Source organism: Phyllostomus hastatus, unplaced genomic scaffold, assembly GCF_019186645.2.
Source record: "Phyllostomus hastatus isolate PE091 unplaced genomic scaffold, TTU_PhHast_1.1 phas_contig_86, whole genome shotgun sequence".
Taxonomy (NCBI): Eukaryota; Metazoa; Chordata; class Mammalia; order Chiroptera; family Phyllostomidae; genus Phyllostomus; species Phyllostomus hastatus.
The window spans coordinates 50,833,267-50,853,519 of record NW_025333977.1 but is presented as its reverse complement, the minus strand read 5'-3'; the positions used below and the strand labels follow the sequence as shown (position 1 = coordinate 50,853,519).

Here is a 20,253-nt window from a genome sequence, read left to right as displayed (position 1 = left end):
ACTGGATTGCATCACTAACCCAAGCTTAATGTCATTTAATAACTTTCATCACTTTTACTCACAAAATACATATAAAGAGGTTTCTTTTTACCTTTAGAGTCTCATCTCTCAACCAGCATGATCTTATTCCAGTGTTTGATTGTTTCAGGTTATCTCCTACCACCAAACCACTGCTTACACTGTACCCACCCCCTGAGTTTCAAGAAATTATTGCTTCCTTTGCAAAGCCTGACTGTAGGTTGGGTTTGGGTTAGAGGCTTTCCTACTGCACCTTATCAGGACTCCAACTGGTAATTGCTATTTGTCTGTCTCTCCTAACAGTCTTTCAATTAATTAGGCTTTAAATTCTTTAAGAACAGTCACTGATCTATCTTATTCTCACATTGTATTTCTAAGACATTACACAATGCTTTCATGAAATGGGCACTAATAAATCTTTTGTTAAATAAGTGAATGTATTTATGAATCTCACTTCCCCTCACGAGGATTTCTCTGCCCCATGGATCACGGCTGCTTTGTCCATGGCTGACAGCAACACTAGTTCCATTGTGGCTTATTTCATTCCTAGAAAACTTTTCCTGTGCTGTATTATTCATAATCACATTAATTATTTAATTCATAATAGATTATAGTATAAGAAATGATACCTGCTAAACAAAATTTGGCAGGGATTTTTTTCACCCTCAGAAAGAAAATGTGGATGGAAAACACACTTAAAATCTACCACTTGCGATGCAATGCAGGGCTCTGGCCAACCTTAGAATTGTCCTTTCAATTTAAAATGCAGGTACCAACAGTGATGATCATTTTAAGTCTCTCTCAGTTCTGAGCTTCAGGGGAGTGTGTAGAGTGGATGTGTTCTGACTCCAAGTGAAGGAACAAAAACACTGCCAAGTCAAGGCACTTCTTTAAGAAAAGGATGATGCTTTCATCACTGAAGAGGCCCAACTAAAGTCTCATGCCAAGCAAGAGAAGGGGAGGGGCCTCGCCTAGTCTCCAGCAGCGTGACCTTGCCTTCATATTTCTATCAGCAGCGGTGGCTGCCTCCTGGTCTGGTGTTTACATAAAGATGAGAAGCAACTGGACACTCTGTTCATGCTGGCCCAAAGGCAGAGCTGACAGCAGCAGGTAACAGGCACCTGGACGGGGCTCCCCGCGGGCTATCAGGGGTTCTAATCAGCTTCTCTTAGCTGGCAGATTTTGAACAGTGGGTATGTTCCAAATGTGTCAGGGCATATTTTTCAAACATCACTGCAGATTCATTTGTTATATCTTGACTTTTTTTAGACCTTGACAATAAAGGGACATTTTTAACCAAGGAAAAGAAAGAGAAGCTAGTGCACACTGATATTTTATGACAAGCTAGGATCCACAGAGAGATTAACCTATTTCTTTGAGCTCTTTGGGGCCCTATTATCTGTGACTCCTTGTTATTTTCCTTTCTACAAGTGCAATTATCTCTAAATGGTGGTGGGGGGAGGGTGTGTGGGGGGGATTCAAGCTATAGTTTCATGTTTATGTGCTGTGAATTCTGACATATTTCAAAGTGTGTACCTCAAGGTGGAGTCTGAGGAAACTCTAGGTGTTGTGTGAGTGCTGTGTGTGTGTTGTTTGTTGTACATCCAGGATAGAATATAAATACTTCAAGTATGGGAATGTTATTTTTGCTTTATTATTCTCTCCCCAAGACAGCAAATATGTGATACTTAAATTTTCACACCCATAAAACACAAAGATTTCTAATGTATTTTGTGCATGTTTACTGGAGCCTGTACCACCTCTGGGAAGATATTTGAGGAACAGAATTTGGAGCGCTGAAATGTACTCTTTTGGCCCTGATTGGTGTGGCTCAGTTGGTTGGGTGTCATCCCACAAAGTGAAAGGTCACCAATTTGATTTCCGGTCAGTGCACATGCCTGGGTTGCAGGCCTGGTCCCCAGTTGGGGCTCATGCAGGAGGAAACTGGTTGATGCTTGTATCCCTCTCTTTCTCTCTCACTTCCCCTCTCTCTAAGAATAAATATTTTTTTAAATTGACTCCTTTGTAATTTCATATGTTTCATAGGTAGCAACAAGTGATGTATAAATTTCCTAGGGCTGCTATAACCAATCACCACAAACTGGGTGGCTTTAAAACAACAGTAATTTATTCTGTCAGTGCTCTGGAGGCCGGAAGTCCAAAATCAGTTTCACTGAGCCAAAATTTAGGTATAGCTGGGCCACAGTCCCTTCAAAGGCTCTTGAGGACAATCTGTGTCTTGCTTCTTCCAGCTCCTCATGGCTGATGGGATGCCTTGGCTTGCAGCTGCATTACCCCAGTCTCTGCCTCCATAGTCACATTGCCTTCTTCTGTTTGCATTCAGTCTCTCATCTGCCTCTCACTTATGACTGTATTTCATAGCCTTCTGGATAATCTTTGATGAACTTTCTATCTCAAAATCTTAGTCACATCTGCAAATTCTATTTTATCATATAATATGTGTTCCAGGGATTCAGATATGATGATCCTTTTGAAGACTATATTTAGCCTACCATAGGTGGTAAAAACATCACCTTATAAAAACAAATTTCTTCTGGGATACAAGTCATCCAAGGGAAATCAAAGATAATAGGTATAAGCCATGGCAGAAAGAACTATTCTCAATAAAAATGTCATGCTGACCGTGATTCAGAAATCAGTGCAAAAAGAGGTCTTTGATTTTGGAAGATGATTGTGTTACCAAATTTTGTGAGACAGTTGTGTAATGTTTGGATCTTAGAACACTTCTCTATAAAAATAACAGTCAGGGTAGTTTTTATTCTCATGAGCCACAAAAGGTAATTCAATATAACTGAAGTATAGAAATTGTTTACTTTTATCTTCTAAAAATCTACCCCATGGAAACAATCAGAAAAGCAAAACTCAGAATGTGTATTCAAAGGTGGTTTTGGCAACATTATGTATAATAGAATAAAACGAGGATAGGAGAACCTTGGCCATGTAGCTTAGTTAGCTCAGTTAATTAGAGCATCGTCCCAATATGCCAAGGTTCTGGGTTCAATGCATAAATGAGTGGAACAACAAATTAGTGTTTGTATCAGATCAATCAATATTTTTTTAAAAAATGAAAGGATGGGAGAGAGAACTTTAAGAAATAAACAATGAGGGAAGTTTAATATAAATTATAGAATATCCACATAATGAAATAATATTTGGCCATCTTAAATTGATGTAAAAACTGGTAAATACATTAGAAAATGTGCATCTGTATCTTAAGTGAAATAAATGATGGCCATATTTGTTCTGTTTGTGAGTTTGTTATTCGGGTTGGGCTTACAGGAGATGGCTTCTCTCTAGCTGCTCCAAAGGCTGGAATCATCTGAAGGGGCTCTAGCTCATATGTCCAGTGATTGATGTTGTTGGACAGAATCCCTATACACAGGTTCTCTATGGGACCTAGGCTTCCTCACGACACTATGGATGGGCTTCAAGAGCCAGTATCTTAAAAACGAGGGCCAGACAGAAGCTGTATCGCTTTTTGTTACCTAGGCTTACAGCAACACAACATCACTTCCCCCGAATTCTGTTCATCCAGGCAGCTGCAAGCCCCAGCTAGTTATATATGGAGGGAAAACAAGACCCCACTTCTTGATGGAGAAGTAAAGTTCTGGCACCAAAAAATGTCTTGTGGCCCGTTTTGGAAAATACAGTCTGCTACACAAGGACACAAGATATATATAGAGCATAATCCTAACAATGTTAAATACACGTATTTAACTACTAGCAGATTAGAAGAAAAACAAGTAAAACATTTTATCTTAATAGTAACTTGTGGTAGACTTGTAATTTTTAATTTCTTCTTTGTGTACTTTTTTGAGTCTCCCATAAATTTTATGAGTATATATAATTATTATGATTGAAAATATAGACATTTTTTGGAAAGGAAATTCATGAATAGCACTTTAAACATTTTCGTATGTAATATACCATGTGACCCTAGCAATAATCCAGTGGACAAGAGGTGCTAAACTCATTTTCAGGCCAAGAATCTGAGAATAAGATGGGTTCACAGCTAATTTGTGGTTGGTCTGGATTCAAAGTCCAGGCTTTTGATCCCAAAGGTTCGTTTTCCATTGTACCTTAGTTCTTGTGGTTTCTCCTTCAAAATGAGTTGGAAATGACAGCCAATATACTTACTACCCCAAGGGGTTAATCTCTTCTGCCATCTTCTTTCTTCTTATTGTAGTGATAAAAAGATGCTTTCTGCTCCCTCTCTATGCCTTCAGTTTTGCTCTAGAGGTAGGTGTTGGGAAGAAGGAAAATTAAAAACCTTTGAGAAGTTTCTGATAAAGTTCAGGGGAAAAAATGGCAAATGCAGAAGTTTGGGATGGGGACTTGGGAGAATTCTGTTGCAGTGGAGAGGAGTTATAGAGATGGTTTGGGCGCCTGTCCACTAAGGCTCAAATAGCACAGGTAGGGGCATGGGCAGTCTTCATCGTGACCATGGCGGTGCTGAGAATAGATGAGGAGAAAGGTAGCTGGGATGATCTTCCCAAGCACCGCAGTTTCTGTAAGGAAGGGAAGTTTCTGGAAGTGGACTCGTAAAGGGGTGAGTTCCTAGTTCTAGGAGCTGATCTTAAATAAATAAAGGATTTTCATAAGGTGAATGCTGGTAAATCAGAAATCACCAACAAATCTTGAAAAAAAAAGTTGTCATGAATAAGTGTGGTGATTGGGGTAGGGTGTGGGTGTAAGGGGATTAAATGGTAATGGAAAAAATATAATAAAGTAAAAAAGTTAATTAAAAAAAACAAAAAAGAAAAGCAGTCAACAATAAAAATATTCTTCAACAAGTTAAAAGAAGAAAGGCATCTATTTAGCTTAAGAATTTAAGAGCAATTGAACAAGTTTGACCTAAACCAAAATTGTCCTCTGAGTTAAAATTTGTTTCCAGCCCTGGCTGGTGTGGCTCAGTGGACTGAGCACCAGCCTGTGAGCTGAAAGGTTGCTGGTTTGGTTCACATGCCTGGATTGTCCCCAGGTCCCCAGCTGGGGCTGCGCAAGAGGCAACCGATTGGTTTGTCTCTCACATCAATGTTTCCTTCCCTCTAGCCCTCCTTTCTCCCTCTGTAAAAATAAATAAATTAAAATCCTTTTTCAAAAAAGAAAAAGAAACATTTATACAAGAACATGTGTATTAAATCTTGGTAAGAGCAATGAGAATCTGTGGCATTTGAACCAGGACCTACTCATTCTCGAGTCTCAGTTCAGGATGATGAAAGCTCAGCTCAAGTTGGGTGTGTCAACCTCAGAAACGTCCAAACCTGCAGAAGGTTTTTTTTATGAGTTTATTTGAGCCAAGCTGATGACATAAGCTAGGGAGCAAGATCTGGATAATAACAGTTTTGCAGCTTCTTTCATGCATTTGGAGGTGGGAGAAAGCAAGAAGGGGTTGGATTACAGGATAGTTCATAAGAGTATATGCTTTCTTCAGGCCTTCAAGGGGTGTTGCTACTGTTATTTCAAAGGCGTGTTAAACTAGGTGCACAGAAACAATGGACAGGGCTGACTTCAAGCAAAGATATGAGACTTTTTCTAAAGAAGTTAAATTCTTGGGGCATGCTACCCACCATGATCTACTCAGCTAGTAATTTATGACCCAACCACCCTGTGAAGTTACTTTTCTTACTTTTCCCCCCTTTTTTTGTCCACCTTTGTGGTTAGGAAGAAGGGGATCTCTTTCTCCAGCTCCCAGTTAAAGGTGTCAATATCTCCTTGGAAGGGCGAGGTTGCCAGTATTTCTCATGCCTGGGCAAAGCTCTGTGTTATAAAGGCTAAATTCCAGGTGAGTGCTGCTGAAGGTCAAGGGTGCTTTTCCTCTACCCAACCTCTACTCTAAGGGCAGAAAGTCTGCCCTAAGTGTGGCAGTCCAAGAATACTTGGCTTGGATTCCTCTACCTCCAGCTTGGTCACAGGGTAAAGGTTCCCTATCAGGAATGGCACTGAAACAAAGGTCCTCACAATTCTGATTTGATTTAAACTATAGGTTTAAAACAAAATTTTCCTTCTCTCTCAGCACACTTCGCTGACCTGATCTTAGTCTCTCACCTCGATGATCATTGACCCCTGAGGCAGCAGAAGACAATAGCCTGGTTCTGACTAATGCTCAGAAGATCGAAGTCCCTGGCAGGCTAAAGATAACGTCTTAACCTAAATTATGTTTCAGCTCCTGGGCCCTAAAGTGGGATGACCCCTTGGCTACCTTTCCTTGAAACCAGTTCTGGACTCCAGAGCTGACCTTGGAGTTGTCCTCAAAACATGGAGAAAGGATTTATTATCCTTATCTGACTTCTGACAAATCAGCTCCTAACATGACCCCAAGCCCCTAACCCACAGCATCTTATGATTTTGCTGTGTATAATCTGTTGGGTGTTTCAGAGCATAAGCTTACCCATCTCAGGACTGGCCAATTCTAATAAACTAATTCCTTTTTTAAATTTTTTATTTTTACTGCAAACCCCTGGTCACACATTTGTTGGTCAGCGTGTGCAGGCACACAGACTTAATTACTGGAGTTCAGTAACAGTTACCTGAGAAGACCAGAGGTGATCATCCCCACCCAGCACCCTGCTTGTAAAGCAGGAGTGTTACTCTGAAAGAGCAGGCCATTATCTTTACCACAGAAATGGAGCAGCAGCTCAGGAATTTTGCCCAGGAGACAGAGGCAGGCAATGCGGGTAGAGCTCCAAAACTCCTCCTCCCCTAAGGACAGAGTGTCCTCGAGGAGGTTCAAGCTTAAAGAGTTCTCAAAAACAATAAAGATCTTGGTGGTAAGGAGGTGAAAGAGGCTGGTAGCTTCATGAGAACAAGCTAAACCATAGGCAAGCTAGTTTACCAGAGAGATCCAGGGATAGAGATGGCAAAGAAGAGCTATACTGGAAACAGAACAAATCCCAAAGATTGGCCTCAAACACTACTCTTGAAAAAGGGCCCGTGCACGCTCTCTCTTCTGAGAGCAAAACTGTGCCCATCCCCACTCACCAGAGTGTCACCAGAAAGGGGCTGGGCCTGAAGCAGGTCTGGCTCAGACTGGCCAGTAGTATGTGGGTTCTTGACCTTGTGCAGAAAAGATTTCACAACATGAGTCCAGGTGATTTTGAGAGTATGTTTATGAAAGCTGGGGACAGTGAAACAAAGAAAGGGCTTAGGGTAGAAGAAGCAACAGGAGAGAACCTAGACAGTGCTGTGCTTGGCTCTCTAGATGCGTCATAGGAAAGGAGTGAGCCAAGGCAGAACTGCTTTGGCTCACTGAAAAGTCAGAGAAAAGGGGGCCTTGGAGAGAGGTTCATGGGGGTTAGCCTGGAACAAGCTGCTGCCGCCTGCTGCTCCCCTGGTTGCAAATCTGGTGGGAATTCTGAGAGGTTAGGAGATAAAAGTAAAGATGCACACCTGAGAGGGAAGAAAGTATGCTCCAGAGAGAGTCTGAGCTGGGTCTTTGTCTTGAGAGTTTTTATCTATTTTCTAAAGGCAGGAATTTTAGGGGGTATCTTAGAGGAGAATCTCAATAGAATATTTATCAGCTTTATACAGAAGTGCCAAAAAGAGATTCCCTACTTCATCCTTCCTTGGGTGTGGCTGGTACAAAAGGCACTAATTGGATTTCTTCTCTCTCTCTCTCTCTCTCTCTCTCTCTCTCTCTCTCTCTCTCTCTCTCCCTGGGTAAGGTGATTTAAGCTATTTATGCTCTGGTTGGAGAGAAGTGTAAACCATTTACTCTTAAGTGTCCTTGGTTAGGTGGTTAGGGAAGACAGGATTTTTCTACTGCTTGGTCATTTAATTACCTGTCTCAATTTCTCTATTCCATTTGTCTTGTCTTACTAATTTATCTCAAGAGAATGAAGTACTGATACATGCCACAATATGGATAAACCTTGAAAAGTTTAAGCTAAAAGTCAAAGGAGCTGTTCACAAAAGATCACACATGATTCCATTTATATGAAGCATCTAGAATACATAAATCCACGGAGACAGAAATTGGATTAGTGATTATCTAAGGCAATGGGAAGAAATAGGGTTTCTTTTGGGGGTGAGAAAAATGTTCCTAAATTGATTATAGTAACTTTGTGAATAATTAAAAATCATTTAATTATATACTTTAATACAGTATATCAATTACATCTTCCTAAATTAATTACATGGGGGGCAGGAGAGAGAAAGAGGGAGTGGGAGGGAAGGAGGAAGCACTCTGATAAGTAGGATGCTCTGGTCTATTCCTGCTTGAGCAAAATTTCACTTGGTGATGATCAGAAGTAGCGTCTAAATACTATACAGTCATACCTCAGTACTCAGTGGCCTCAGAACTCACCAAACCCTGTACTCATCACATTTTGACAAGAAAAAAAATGTTTCAGCACTTGGCATTGCTTGGAACTTGTCACACTTCACAATGCCACCCTGCAAGAGAAAATGCTTCATCATTTGGTGCTAGCTAGTTTGGGCACTTGTCATGAGTTCTGGAATAAAGTAACAAGTACCGAGGTAACACTATTATATGGTCCCATTCATCTAGTGGCATCAATGTCACTGTTATCTTATGAGATGCACTTTGACTACTCAGAGACGCTTGGCTTTTGGAAACCTTCCTCACATTACTTTCAGTTACTCTCACATTACTCTCAATTTGAAGCAAATGAGAGTCCTGGAGTACAACTTAAGTGTGATTACGTCTCCCTTAATACATCACACCCCAGTTGTACAAGTCTACAACCTTACCTAAGGTGAAGAGCCCTGACCAATTGCTCAGTTATTTGGGCATCATCCCACAAAGTGAAAGGTTGCCTATTCAATTACTGGTCAGTGCACGTGTCTAGGCTGCAGGTTCAGTCCCCCTGGGGCATGAATGGGAGGCAACTGACTGATGTTTCTCTCTCACATTGATGTTTTTCTCCCACACTCTCTTTTGAAAAATAGTTAAAAAAAGATGAAGGGATGCTAGGAAAAATGTGATTCTAAATGTCTGCTTTCACTAGAAGTTCCTTTTCTTTGATGAAAGCTTGAGCATGTTTATATCATATTAAAATAGTTAGGATTAATATCCTTCTTGATTTGCTCAAACTAGGAAGGATTTATAGGAAGAGAACAGATTAGGGAGGGTCCCCTCTTCCTAAGCAAAATTAGGGACACTGTGCTTCAAATTTCTCCATCCTTCCTCTAAATACATCTGTTTCTAAGTTCCCTCTAATTGCACAGACACCGTTGTGAAAATCTCCCCTTTATTTGAGGTGGACACTCTTGAAGCCAGAGGTTACCATCTGTTTCTTCCCTACAGTCTTATACTGGGCAGAAATCAAGACTCCTGTTTATCAGTTCTACTTGGCGAGGAAAGGGAACTATTCCATTCTCACTGCAAACCAATCTCCTCCTGAATATGCTCTATATTTGGATTTCAGACACATAACAAGCATGACTTCATCCAAGACCTTACTTCTTCTCTTGGGGCTTAGGAACAGGAAGTGTGGTTTTTGTAGACAAAATGCAGTAGTTAAAAAATGTTTATTACATTAATTTTGTATCAGAATAAAAGGATATTACATCTACTAACTCAATTCCACATATATGAGAGATGAGCCTTTTTCATATCAGTTTAACACACTTTTAAGGACCTACTGATGGTTTTTATTCAGTGGAACATATGTATTACTTTTTTACTCTTTAAACCTGACTTGTTCTGATGGCTAAGTTGTCATCGTCAAAGCCCTCTAATCACTGAATATTAATGCCAGTAGTTTAGTTTATGTGTGGCACTGGTTCCTAGCATTTCCATACCACAGGGACCCAGATTTCCTTGAGGGTCTGAAATAGCCTAATACTAAATGCTGCTTCTACCCTGGTGAGGTTCTTATCAAGGAGTTAGTTGTACTACACTCACCGAGAGAGCATTTTCTGCCTGGGTTTGATTCCATATAGTTCAGGAGAATGTAGCCCTTTGGAGCATGAACAATTTCATGATTAGGGGGAGAGGCCATGCATTTTTGTTTCAGGACTATCAGCACAGTTGTGTTGGGAAATGGTGATAGCTCCCTTGCTAAAGGCAAAGCTTCTAAGATGCTTCCTGCTGTTTGTAGGAAAATACTGTACAACAGGTAATTAGCCTTATATTGACAAAACTCCTAAAGTTCCCATTCTCCTTTTAAGAATCAACTTTTGTCAGGAGCTTCTGGCAGATAACATTTATGCAGATTAGAGAAGACAGAGGAAGAATATTTGGATTGGTCCACAGTTCACGAAACCCAGGGTTAGCAATAGTGGGGAGGCTTGGCATTGTTTCAGGGAAATGGAAGTGTTCCTATCTTATAAATCACTTTGTTGGCTTGGGAAACCAGGGAGGAAAAGCAGTCTTTCATTTTTGTGGGTGTGGCAAGAGATCTTCTTTCTCTGACTGGGCATCCATTTATTAACTTCTATGTATCTTTGGACTTAGTACTGAATGTAAGGTTAAGAAGACACACTACTTGCCGTTAGAAATACAAGATAGGTTAACCTCTCTAAGCAGTACAATGAGGGAGGTCTACATAAATCACTATGGGGTTTTGGAGAGCTGAACAACTTTGCCTAGAAAAATCACATAGGGAGGGTTACTTTATGGAGGTGAGCTTTGTTAATTTTTAACAGACCAAGATGTGTACATGGAAGAGAGAGCAAAGGAGGGCGATATTTTAGGTAGACGGTGTTACATGACTGAAGGCACTGATTTCAAGACCAAGATGGTAGACATGTTCAGGAAACAGAGAAGGGGAGGTTGGAAACCTGGAATATTGGTGACACTTGGCAGTGAGGTGTTTGATGGTGGGAAAATCTGCTGAAGGTGTGACAAGCAAGGCCAGAAATCAAAGGGCACACTACAAAATGCAGCAAGGCTAGCTGGTGCACCCAATGAGGTGCTGAAGTCTTGCAAGATTTGCTTATGAAAAGATTAGCCTCAATCGTAAGAAATCGTCTCACTGCTCTATCCTTAAATGGTCATTTCCTGTCAATTAGCTAAGAGGAAATACGATCTCAGAAAATGCCTGCACTGTGGCTCTACTCTGTGGCCCTGTTGGTACAGATTTCAAAAAACAAATTAACACTCATACTATGTTAGGTCATGTTCTTTTCCAGGTGCGATCCCAGGGGTGAATGTTTATCAGCAAAAACAGACAGTCCATAAAGATTGTGAACTTTTCTCCAAGGTTAGAGGATGTACCAAGGACTGGTAAAAGTAGACTGGGAAATAGAAGCTTCTCCAAGTCCTTGTGTCAATCAAAAAGCTGTAAGAAGAGATACCCTCTTCTGACTGCGGAAATACACTATTCAAAATTTTGGGTTATTGTTGGAAAGGTTTATATATTTACTTTTAGACCCTTAAAAAGAGGGCATTGTAAGTGAAGTAACATTTCCTCAGAACTAATGGGATTTAATGGGATTTGAATAGTTCCAAGTACTCTCTATCAACTGAAGAGAACATTAATTCTGATTTTTTTACCTTCTTCAGAGGAGGGGCACTTAACTTACCTATGAAAATGGCATCTTTAAAACTGTAAATATTACTGTACCAACCATGTAGAGAAACAAAGCAGTACATTAATGCTAAGTGATGCAGATGCCTCTACCAACCAACCCTTACAAGGAGCCAAGTGTTAGATCCTTCCTAAGTTTAGTTTTATAGAATAAACTAAAATGGCATGGCTAATAACATTTAGAACCTATTTTCTGTAACCAAACAGGCCACAGCTTAGTGGTATCAGTGGTAAAACAAAACTCAAAATTATTTATTTGTTGGGATTTCCACATTAGTAAGCCTGTATTGACTTTGCACATCATGGGTGATCACACTCTCATTTGATTACTAAAGACCCCCATATTAAAGCCATTGGCACGACCTTAGAGTCAAGAATCACTCACTGGTGGTTCTCTTAAAAATCCCTCTTGGACAATGTATTACTTGATGTATTTGTCATGCTTTTTTACCAAGTCAACAAATAAAGCATGGTTGCAGAACTCTGATTCTGATAAGTGTGTACACATACAGCAAGGTGTAACATTTCAACATTTTAATAATGTAGAAAAGTTGGACTTACTTCTATTACTGGGTATTTTTTAGACAGTATTTATAAACCTGTTAGGAGAGAGACTGCAAAATTTTCACTGTTAGATAACAATAGGCCTATTTTTTTCCAGAAAATAGAAACTCATCTTTGGGAAGATGCCTTCCTCCTACACTAAGTTACCATTAATAATATAACAATAAAATCCCCAGGCCATCAGTTCGCAAAATTTCTTTTTAAAAATAAATTGTTCTCAATTACTTATTTTGTATGTATATTGCTCATCATTTCCAAGTACTCATTCTTGATACACAGTATTTTTACATGTGCATACATTCTTTAATGAAAAATGACTGAAAACTCTTTTAAAATAAATTTAACACCCACTGAAATTTGGATTAAAACATTCTAGTAAGATCTTAAAATAAGTATATATCAAATTAAATTTACCTTGGACAGTGTACAAACTCCCATATTAAAACTCTGCAGTGGTCATCCTGGTTACCTAATGAGTAACAGAATTAAGGCTAGGTAGGGCAGGCTGGTTGTCTTTTTGGCTATGAGCTTCAGCTGCCCTATCTTTAGATACACTAACTCACTGGCCACCTCCCTCTTTTATTCCTTTATTTTTCTGGGAAGGGCAAAGAATCCTGGAAGGCTTACTGCTATTTACATGACCACAGACTTGTATGTTTATGAAAAATCCAAATTGAGAGAAAACTCACAAAATAAGTCATTTCAAACCAGAAATAATGCATTTTTCTCATTTATTCAAATTCACTGCAGGAGGTAAACACTAAAAGATTAAAAAACAAAACAAAAAATTCACACTGCAGTATGTACATTTTCATGACATCACATGAAGAAATTAAGTTTCTAATAAAAATGACAAATTATATACTGAGAGCACATCGAAATTGGTTGTGTAAACCCCAGAATTCATACCATGAATGGTAATGTGCCTGCATTCCAGCGTACTGGAACACTCCTGGTATAATGCTCCAATGGGATTAAAAAACTCATGAAAGTAGTTGTGTGAACTCTTTATGTTGAAAAGTGGTTGACTTGATTTTAAAAAGTTTTAAGACCCTTGGATTCAAAGCACATTCTTTCACAAATTTAAACCACAGAAGTCATGTCCAGAAATGGAATACTGTCATGTTGGGATGAACATCTGATTTGACTGAAGACATTTTGCCAAATGCACAGATGCACAGGGTCCCCCATGCACTTTTCATGCAGCAGGTAATCACAACTTAAATAAAAGGTTTATTCTATACATTTGTCCAGACTTGCAACTGTATACATACATGCACGAATTTTAAACCTGTCTGATTATATTTACACTTATACATGGAATATACAGAAAGCAAAGAGATTAAAAGGCTTTTCAGTTGCATTAGAACAATACAAAATACGTATTTCTCATTAAGGAAATCACTATTTACATCACCTTTAAAAACCGATTTTAACATCTTCATGTAACAAGTCAATATATATATACATATTATATATATATATATATATATAAAATATATACTCTCACCAGTTTACTCTTCTGTAGGATGCAGCAGAGAATAAACAGGTAATGCTACCTTACTGATGTCAATGAGAGCTGTAGTACCTTTCACAAATGACTTCATCAGGAAATTGTCTAGATATCTAAAAAAGTCCTTGAAAATGTGCGTATGTGTACCCCTGTACCTACATAGGCATAAACAAAGTGAATTTATGGGCATATGCCTTTTCTCACTGCTCTTCTTTAAAATTATCTTAAACTCAAATTGGGGACATTCTTCAGTAAATTAGAACAGCATTCTGTGTGGTCATGTTCATGTATTACATATCCTCATTCCTTTAACTGTTAGTAACAACAGAAACAACTAACCAACCAAAGAAACACACACACAAAATAATAGCAATGCTGGCCCTTGATGTTCTTTTCCCTGACCTAGATTTCACGCTCTTTTAAAAGCCCATTTTTTCCTAGCGTACCTCCAAGGCTCCAGATTATTTCACAATGGCAGAAAAAAATGATTTGTTTAGAAGCTTACTGAAATAGTGTAGACAACATGATTGCCACAGTGTCAGTATGGGATGGAGCAGAACAGGCGCACTGGCCAGTGGGATTTTCATTTCAGAATAAGCATGACTTCATTTCCCCATGATGTAGCGTAATATTCCCTCCTATTATTTCATAATATATTCAGTAACTATTTACAAATCACTTTGAGAAAAAAAATAATCATTTAGGATTTTAGATCATATTAGGAAATAACGCCCATTTTTAATATAAAAATCTTAGAAACAACTTCAAGTAGAACAACTTCAAAGAGAATTCCTTCTAACTAATAGTTGATTATATAACAAAATTTTTGATAGGTCAGTTGTTAACCTGTTCGCAATTAAAAACAAAAGTATCTGGTGAAAGAACTGTGAATTGTGGAAACTGAACTTAAAAACACGGACTTGTTTCAAGATCGAAACCCCAGGTGGCTCAATAATGTATTACATTCTTCCAAGACAACATTGATGCTTACTTGTAACCACTACTGTAAAGCACATCAGTGCAATGACTGTGTAGAATTCTATTCTGTCATGTATATGTGCCCTTTGCACTTTTCTTTTTAGTTGAGCTGAGTTTAGTGCCTTTCTTGGGTTTGAAATAAATGTTTCCATGTTTGTCAACATTGTTCTTAGAATAATGATTTTAATAGAAGTTAAGGATGTATTCAGGAGAAGTTTCTAAACCATCCTAAAATCACCTGAGTTTGGTAAGTGGCCCTGTTATTCCATTCCCTAAGGCTAATTAAGTAGATGTTACTCATTAGAACACATAAATCACAGATTTTCCTGAGTTGTTGAGCCAGATATGAAAGTTTCCCCTCCACCCATTTTTTTTGTCATAAAAAGTGCTCTGAACCCGATTTCCAAAGATATAACGATAACATATAAACTACAATATTGCAAATATTTAGTTAATATGTGACTGTACTGGGGAAAATATAGGCATCAAATGGTTTTATTTTCTTTTTTTATAGTCCTGTGTTCTGTGAAGTTATAAGCAACGGTTCTCAAACTTCAGTGTGTAGAAGAAACACCTAGGGGGCTTCTTCTTAAATGTGTTCAGATGCAGATGGAAGACTCCCAGGTCCACTTAGCAGAGATTCTTGTTCTGTAGCTCTGAGGTGCTGCCTAGGAATGCACATTTTAAAATAAATACTCCGGATGGTTCTAATGCAGGTGGCCTGAGTCTAGCTTTAAGAAACTCTGGCCATAAGACTCACAGGGACCAGAGGTGGTGAAACTGCCCAAAGAAAAGCCATTTTGCTTCTGTTAAAAACAACTTCTGAAATTTTCAGCTATTCAGGAAACCACCTGAAGATAAATGTTAACTTTCTTAATTCTGTAAAAGGAGAAATATTAATTTAATAAAGTAGTTAAAATACAAAACTGAAAATCTGCCCCCTTTTTTTAAAGGATCTATCAAACTTCAATCAATTGTTATCAATTTTTACTAAGTAGTACAAGGTTTAAAGAAATAGATATTGCAAAGGACCAGGGTGGGAAAGACACACTGGGAACCACAAAATCCTTTCCAAGAGTTAAAAATAAATGTTTGTTTGTTTTTAGCAAAAGTGAAAAATGTAAGCACATTTTTTTCTAATTTACTTTTGAATTGATAATGAAAAGTGAATCAGCACTAAGTTTTTTATTCAATAATTATCCTTTAAAGAGTTATTTAACAGTTTGGGCTGAAAAAAAATGTTATGTAGCCTGACTTCTGAAAAGCAAAATAAAGTACCCTCATAAAGGCAGCAAAATGCATTTATCCACTATGGATGGAAATTTACATTTTAATTTATGCCTACTGTGATTATAAAGAATTTCATTGATAGGCTACTCACAGTTGTCATCTGATGCATACAGAAGTGTTAAACAACCAATTGCTAATTCAGTTGTTTCCTTATGACATCTAACATAAAGCAAAAAGCAGTATGCAAATTTAAACATCACCAGTAACCAATACTTTTCAAAATGAAGAAAGTTTGTTATACCATGCTTTTCTCAAATCATGCTCTTATTTATACAGATCTCAAGTCCATACTAATTAGTTTTAAAAAATCCAAAGCTGATATCAGGTAAATTTTATTCTGATTCTTTTTTTATTGTTAGCATATTTCCCAGAAGTCCATAAACTTCTCCATTTGTGCTGTGTGGGCAAGAGGCATTATTTCCCATATGGCTATTATAAGGGCTTCTTAAATTGAAGAAAGAAGCTTTAGTTTCTGCAGTAGGAAGTAACTCTTCTTTGATTGTAACCTGTGGGACACTTTCAACAGATGAAGGCTCCCTCCAAATGTCTCTGTCCTGTGTTTCTCGGCTGGTAACAGAATTGCCTCCTTTTTGGAGCATGTAATACAGTATTGGGTTAGTTTTGGTTAGTCTCGGAGAGTCTTTTTCATACTCACTCTTATCCACATCTGCAATAACCCACTTAATGGGTCCCTTGTCACTGGGCATGGAACACCCATTCAAAAGCCCAGACTCCGGTCTAGACCCCGCACAGCCCAAGTGCTCAGGAAAAGGAGGACTCATGGGAGTTTTTACTACTCCTGGGTACGGAAATGTCCTGTTATCCATGCAACTGTTGGGCTGAGCAGAACTGTACATCAGTCCATTTACAGAAGAAATGCTCAAGTCAGGTTTGCTATTGGTCACATTATTTTTGTGTCCTTTCTTTTTATTCTCGACGACAGAGTTACTCCTGTGCTGGGACAGATCTCTAACACAATTTTCGGAGAGAAGCAGCTGTTTCAGAACATTGAAGCTTTTGCTCTCTCTGGCCCAACTCCTATGTTCACTTTCACTGGCTGAACCATGACTGGCAGGGTATTTAAATTCTAGATCATTTCTGCTAAATTTCAGCTCTTGTTGGTTAACCAAGGACCCATACAGTACCTCTGGGCCACTGTTATTTTTCATCTTTTTAAGTGAGTTTTCTAATGGCTCAGTGTAAAGCTTCCTTTTTTTAGGGACCATGCAAAGATTCTTAGATTCTAAAAGTGTCAGTTCACTGTTCCTGTGACTGCTGTCCAGATCATCTGCTGGGTAACTCTCTTGATTTTGTCTCAGCAATCGACTTAACAGACCATTCTTTGAGAAAGAAAAATCCTGAGGTGAAATGGGCTCCGATTTAAAGTCCTCGGAAGCTGGTAAGGCAGCTGTGCTTCTCTGCACGGGAGGAGCCACACCTAAGAACGGGGCACCCTTAGCATCATGGCTCAAGTGCACATTTGTATTATGAATATGTAAGTCATCGCAAGGCTCAGATTTTATTTTTACCATCAATATTTGTTCACTTAAAGCTCTATCTGTATGTTCCTGAGTACTTTCATCTCTTAAAGGAATTTTCTCTTTTTTTTCACTCTTCCCTTTGTTGGGGTTTCCCAGGAGCAACTGAAGAACAGTGCGCCTTTCAAGAAGATTTTCTATTTCAGAACCAGAAAGTCTTGGTTCAGAACCTGTTGCTTGACAACTGAAGGCTTTATTTTCTTCAACTGCATTTGTTTTATTTGCGAGCAGAGGGCTACCAAATCTATCGATCATACCAACGGGTTTATCTGTATTTATGCTGAGCTGTTTACTGGGTCTCTGCTCTTCCCCTGAAGTGGAAGACTGCATTCCACACTGCGCTAAATTCTGTAACAGTTTACTTGCACTGAAAGTCGCAGAGTTCTGTGCACTTTCATTTTGCACTGGTTTCTCTTCTTGTGATTCTTTGCTTTTTGTGAGGTCCATCAAGTGGTTAGATGTGGTACTTGTTGGCTTCTCAGACTGAGTGCTGCAGGCATACGGTGAGGAATTCCATTTGATGACCAGAGAGTGCTGAGAAAGATTGATGGGAGACTCTGCTTTGGTGGATGCAAGTAATGGAGGAGTGCTCACTGGAGTAGTCCTATGTGTACTGGGGCTTTCTATTACAGACGTCCTGGCATAAGTCTGTTTACCGAACTTTGTCACATCACTCTGTACTTCCTGAGGGCTGTTGTTTCTTTCTACATTTTCTTCATTCTTATGGCCAAGTAGCAATTGAAGAAGTGTTACTTTCTGGTGTGAATTTAGCTTAGAATTCTTTGAGGTATCTTGATCTTCTTTGATATCTACGTCAGGGACTTTTGGATCCCAAGTGTTCAGCAAGGATTGAGTTAAGTTATCCAGAGAAACAGGCTGGTCAGGTTCTGGTTTTTCAATTCTATGTTTGCAAGACAAGTCTATGGGAACACAGTTGGAATAAGAACTTTCATCACCACTGCTATCATCTGTGAAACTAGGGTTATTGTCTGAATATTCATCAATAGTTGTAGGTGTACTACTATCCTCAAATATGCTTCCTCTCTCACTGTGATTGTGTCCATTCATTGGCTTAGGTATGGTCTGGCTTTTAAGAAGATGTAAAAGCAAGCTATTGCTAGCAGCTTGTTTTATGTTGTTTCTTTCCTGTGAGTTCTTATAGCTTGCATTTTTTGGGGAAGAAGGAACAGTACCCATTGGATTTTGAAATGTACTTTTGCTAGCCATTAGTTTGCTTGATGATGTTCTTGCTTGACCATTAATATGGCCTGACATTCCTTTTGAGAGCTGGAAACTGCTGACATCCTTCTGGCCATTTTCTTGTAACCTGGCCATAGCAGCAAGTCTTTCACTTGCCGCTTGATTTGCATTTTGTGTTTTTAAAGCATGTTCCCGAGAATACTGCTGTAAATGGGCTTCACTTGAAAGGAGTAATGCTAATTGACTACAAGCAACACTAGGTTTGGGTGAAGTGGCAGGACTAGCCCTTTTTTCCACCATGCTTGCAACAGCCTGTAGTCTTGCAGCACAGGATAAGGGTTCACTCATGACCTTTGCTCCACTTTGCCCAATATGATGAGGTGACTCCACAAACCTATCTCTGATGAGGCTTTTAGTTACGTCAGGAAGATTGGTATCCGGCTTTTGATCTTTAGCTTTACTTTTCTTCAACAAAGTTTTTAAGTGACTTGATGCAACACCGTAGCACCTTAAATCTTTTTCTACTTTTAAAGAATCATGACTGAGGGCATATCCTTGCTCCTTGAGGCTCTGCCTAATTTGCTGTGACAGAGCAACAGTCTGCAGCCTAGAGCTGAATGACTGAAGCAAAGAGGCCAGTAATGTGCTATCCTGTTTGCCTTTAGGTACATTGTCAACCATGCCAGCTAGCAAAGCTTCCTTCTTTACATTTAAATTTACGATGGAATCAGACAGCCTTTTCCGCTTTGCTGCATTCCAGTCCTCAGAAGACTGCAACAGTCGAGCTTTTTTGAGATGCAGCATGCCAGATCCCTGATATGTATGTGTATTGAGAACTGGACCATTACTGTGACAGGTAGGATATGCATTACCAGAAATGTTAAAGTTCTGATCTTCTTCATTGCGCTCAGCAGACTTTTTGTCGACGGCCGTACCTGACCCTTCTGCTGCCTGATGCATTAGTAATCCTTCTAGGTAAGTTAAAACAATAGAATCCTGGTGCACATCAGAGCCAAGCTCTTCTCCATGAGTCATGTTCAATAGAAGTGTTCACGAGGGCTAGGTTTCTATTCACTTTAAAGAATGGTTTTCTGTGGGTGAGAGAGATATAACTTTAATAAACAAGTGTCAGTTTATCATCTTCCATAGAATTAAGTAATGATGTACTGTTCCATTCTGACCAGGATTTCTTCTGGCAATGACAAGATAAGAGGCAAACTCCAATGCAGTCTGACCACAGAGATGATCAACTTCTAAGCAAGAAGAAGCAGAAGTCCTTAACACACAGGTGTACAGCAGCAAGCAGATTTAATCCTTAGTGAATATCCTGATTCTCCTTTTTCATCTTCTGTTCTTCAGTAAATGCAAATATCAGTGTTCTAAAAAAAAAATGAAAACAAATAGTAAAGGAGGTGTAGAATTAGAATTGTGCTATGATAACTATAAGCAAAAAAAAAACTAATTGTATTTTTTATGTATACATATATGTAGAACATATATAAATGCATGTGTCACTTCTTTAGTAATTATTGCCACTCCTATTAACACATTGTTTGCGGGTAGTTTTTATCGCGCATTCTACTACCAGTCAACGTAAAACGTATAAATATGTTTCCTGCATACAATGTGTTAAATT

At 38.9% G+C, this 20,253-nt stretch overlaps 1 protein-coding gene across 3 annotated transcripts in view; it reads right to left on the bottom strand.

Annotated features, from left to right (window-relative positions):
• Window positions 1-12,812: 12,812 nt before the first annotated feature.
• Window positions 12,813-20,253, bottom strand: part of NRIP1 (nuclear receptor interacting protein 1) — a 90,923-nt gene continuing 83,482 nt past the window's right edge. For all 3 annotated transcript variants that reach the window (XM_045851001.1, XM_045850999.1, XM_045851000.1), the window contains one exon: window positions 12,813-19,996. In XM_045851001.1, coding sequence (XP_045706957.1) covers window positions 16,212-19,652 — 3,441 coding nt within the window. In that variant the 5' untranslated portion in view covers window positions 19,653-19,996 and the 3' untranslated portion in view covers window positions 12,813-16,211. The remainder of the gene's footprint in view (window positions 19,997-20,253) is intronic.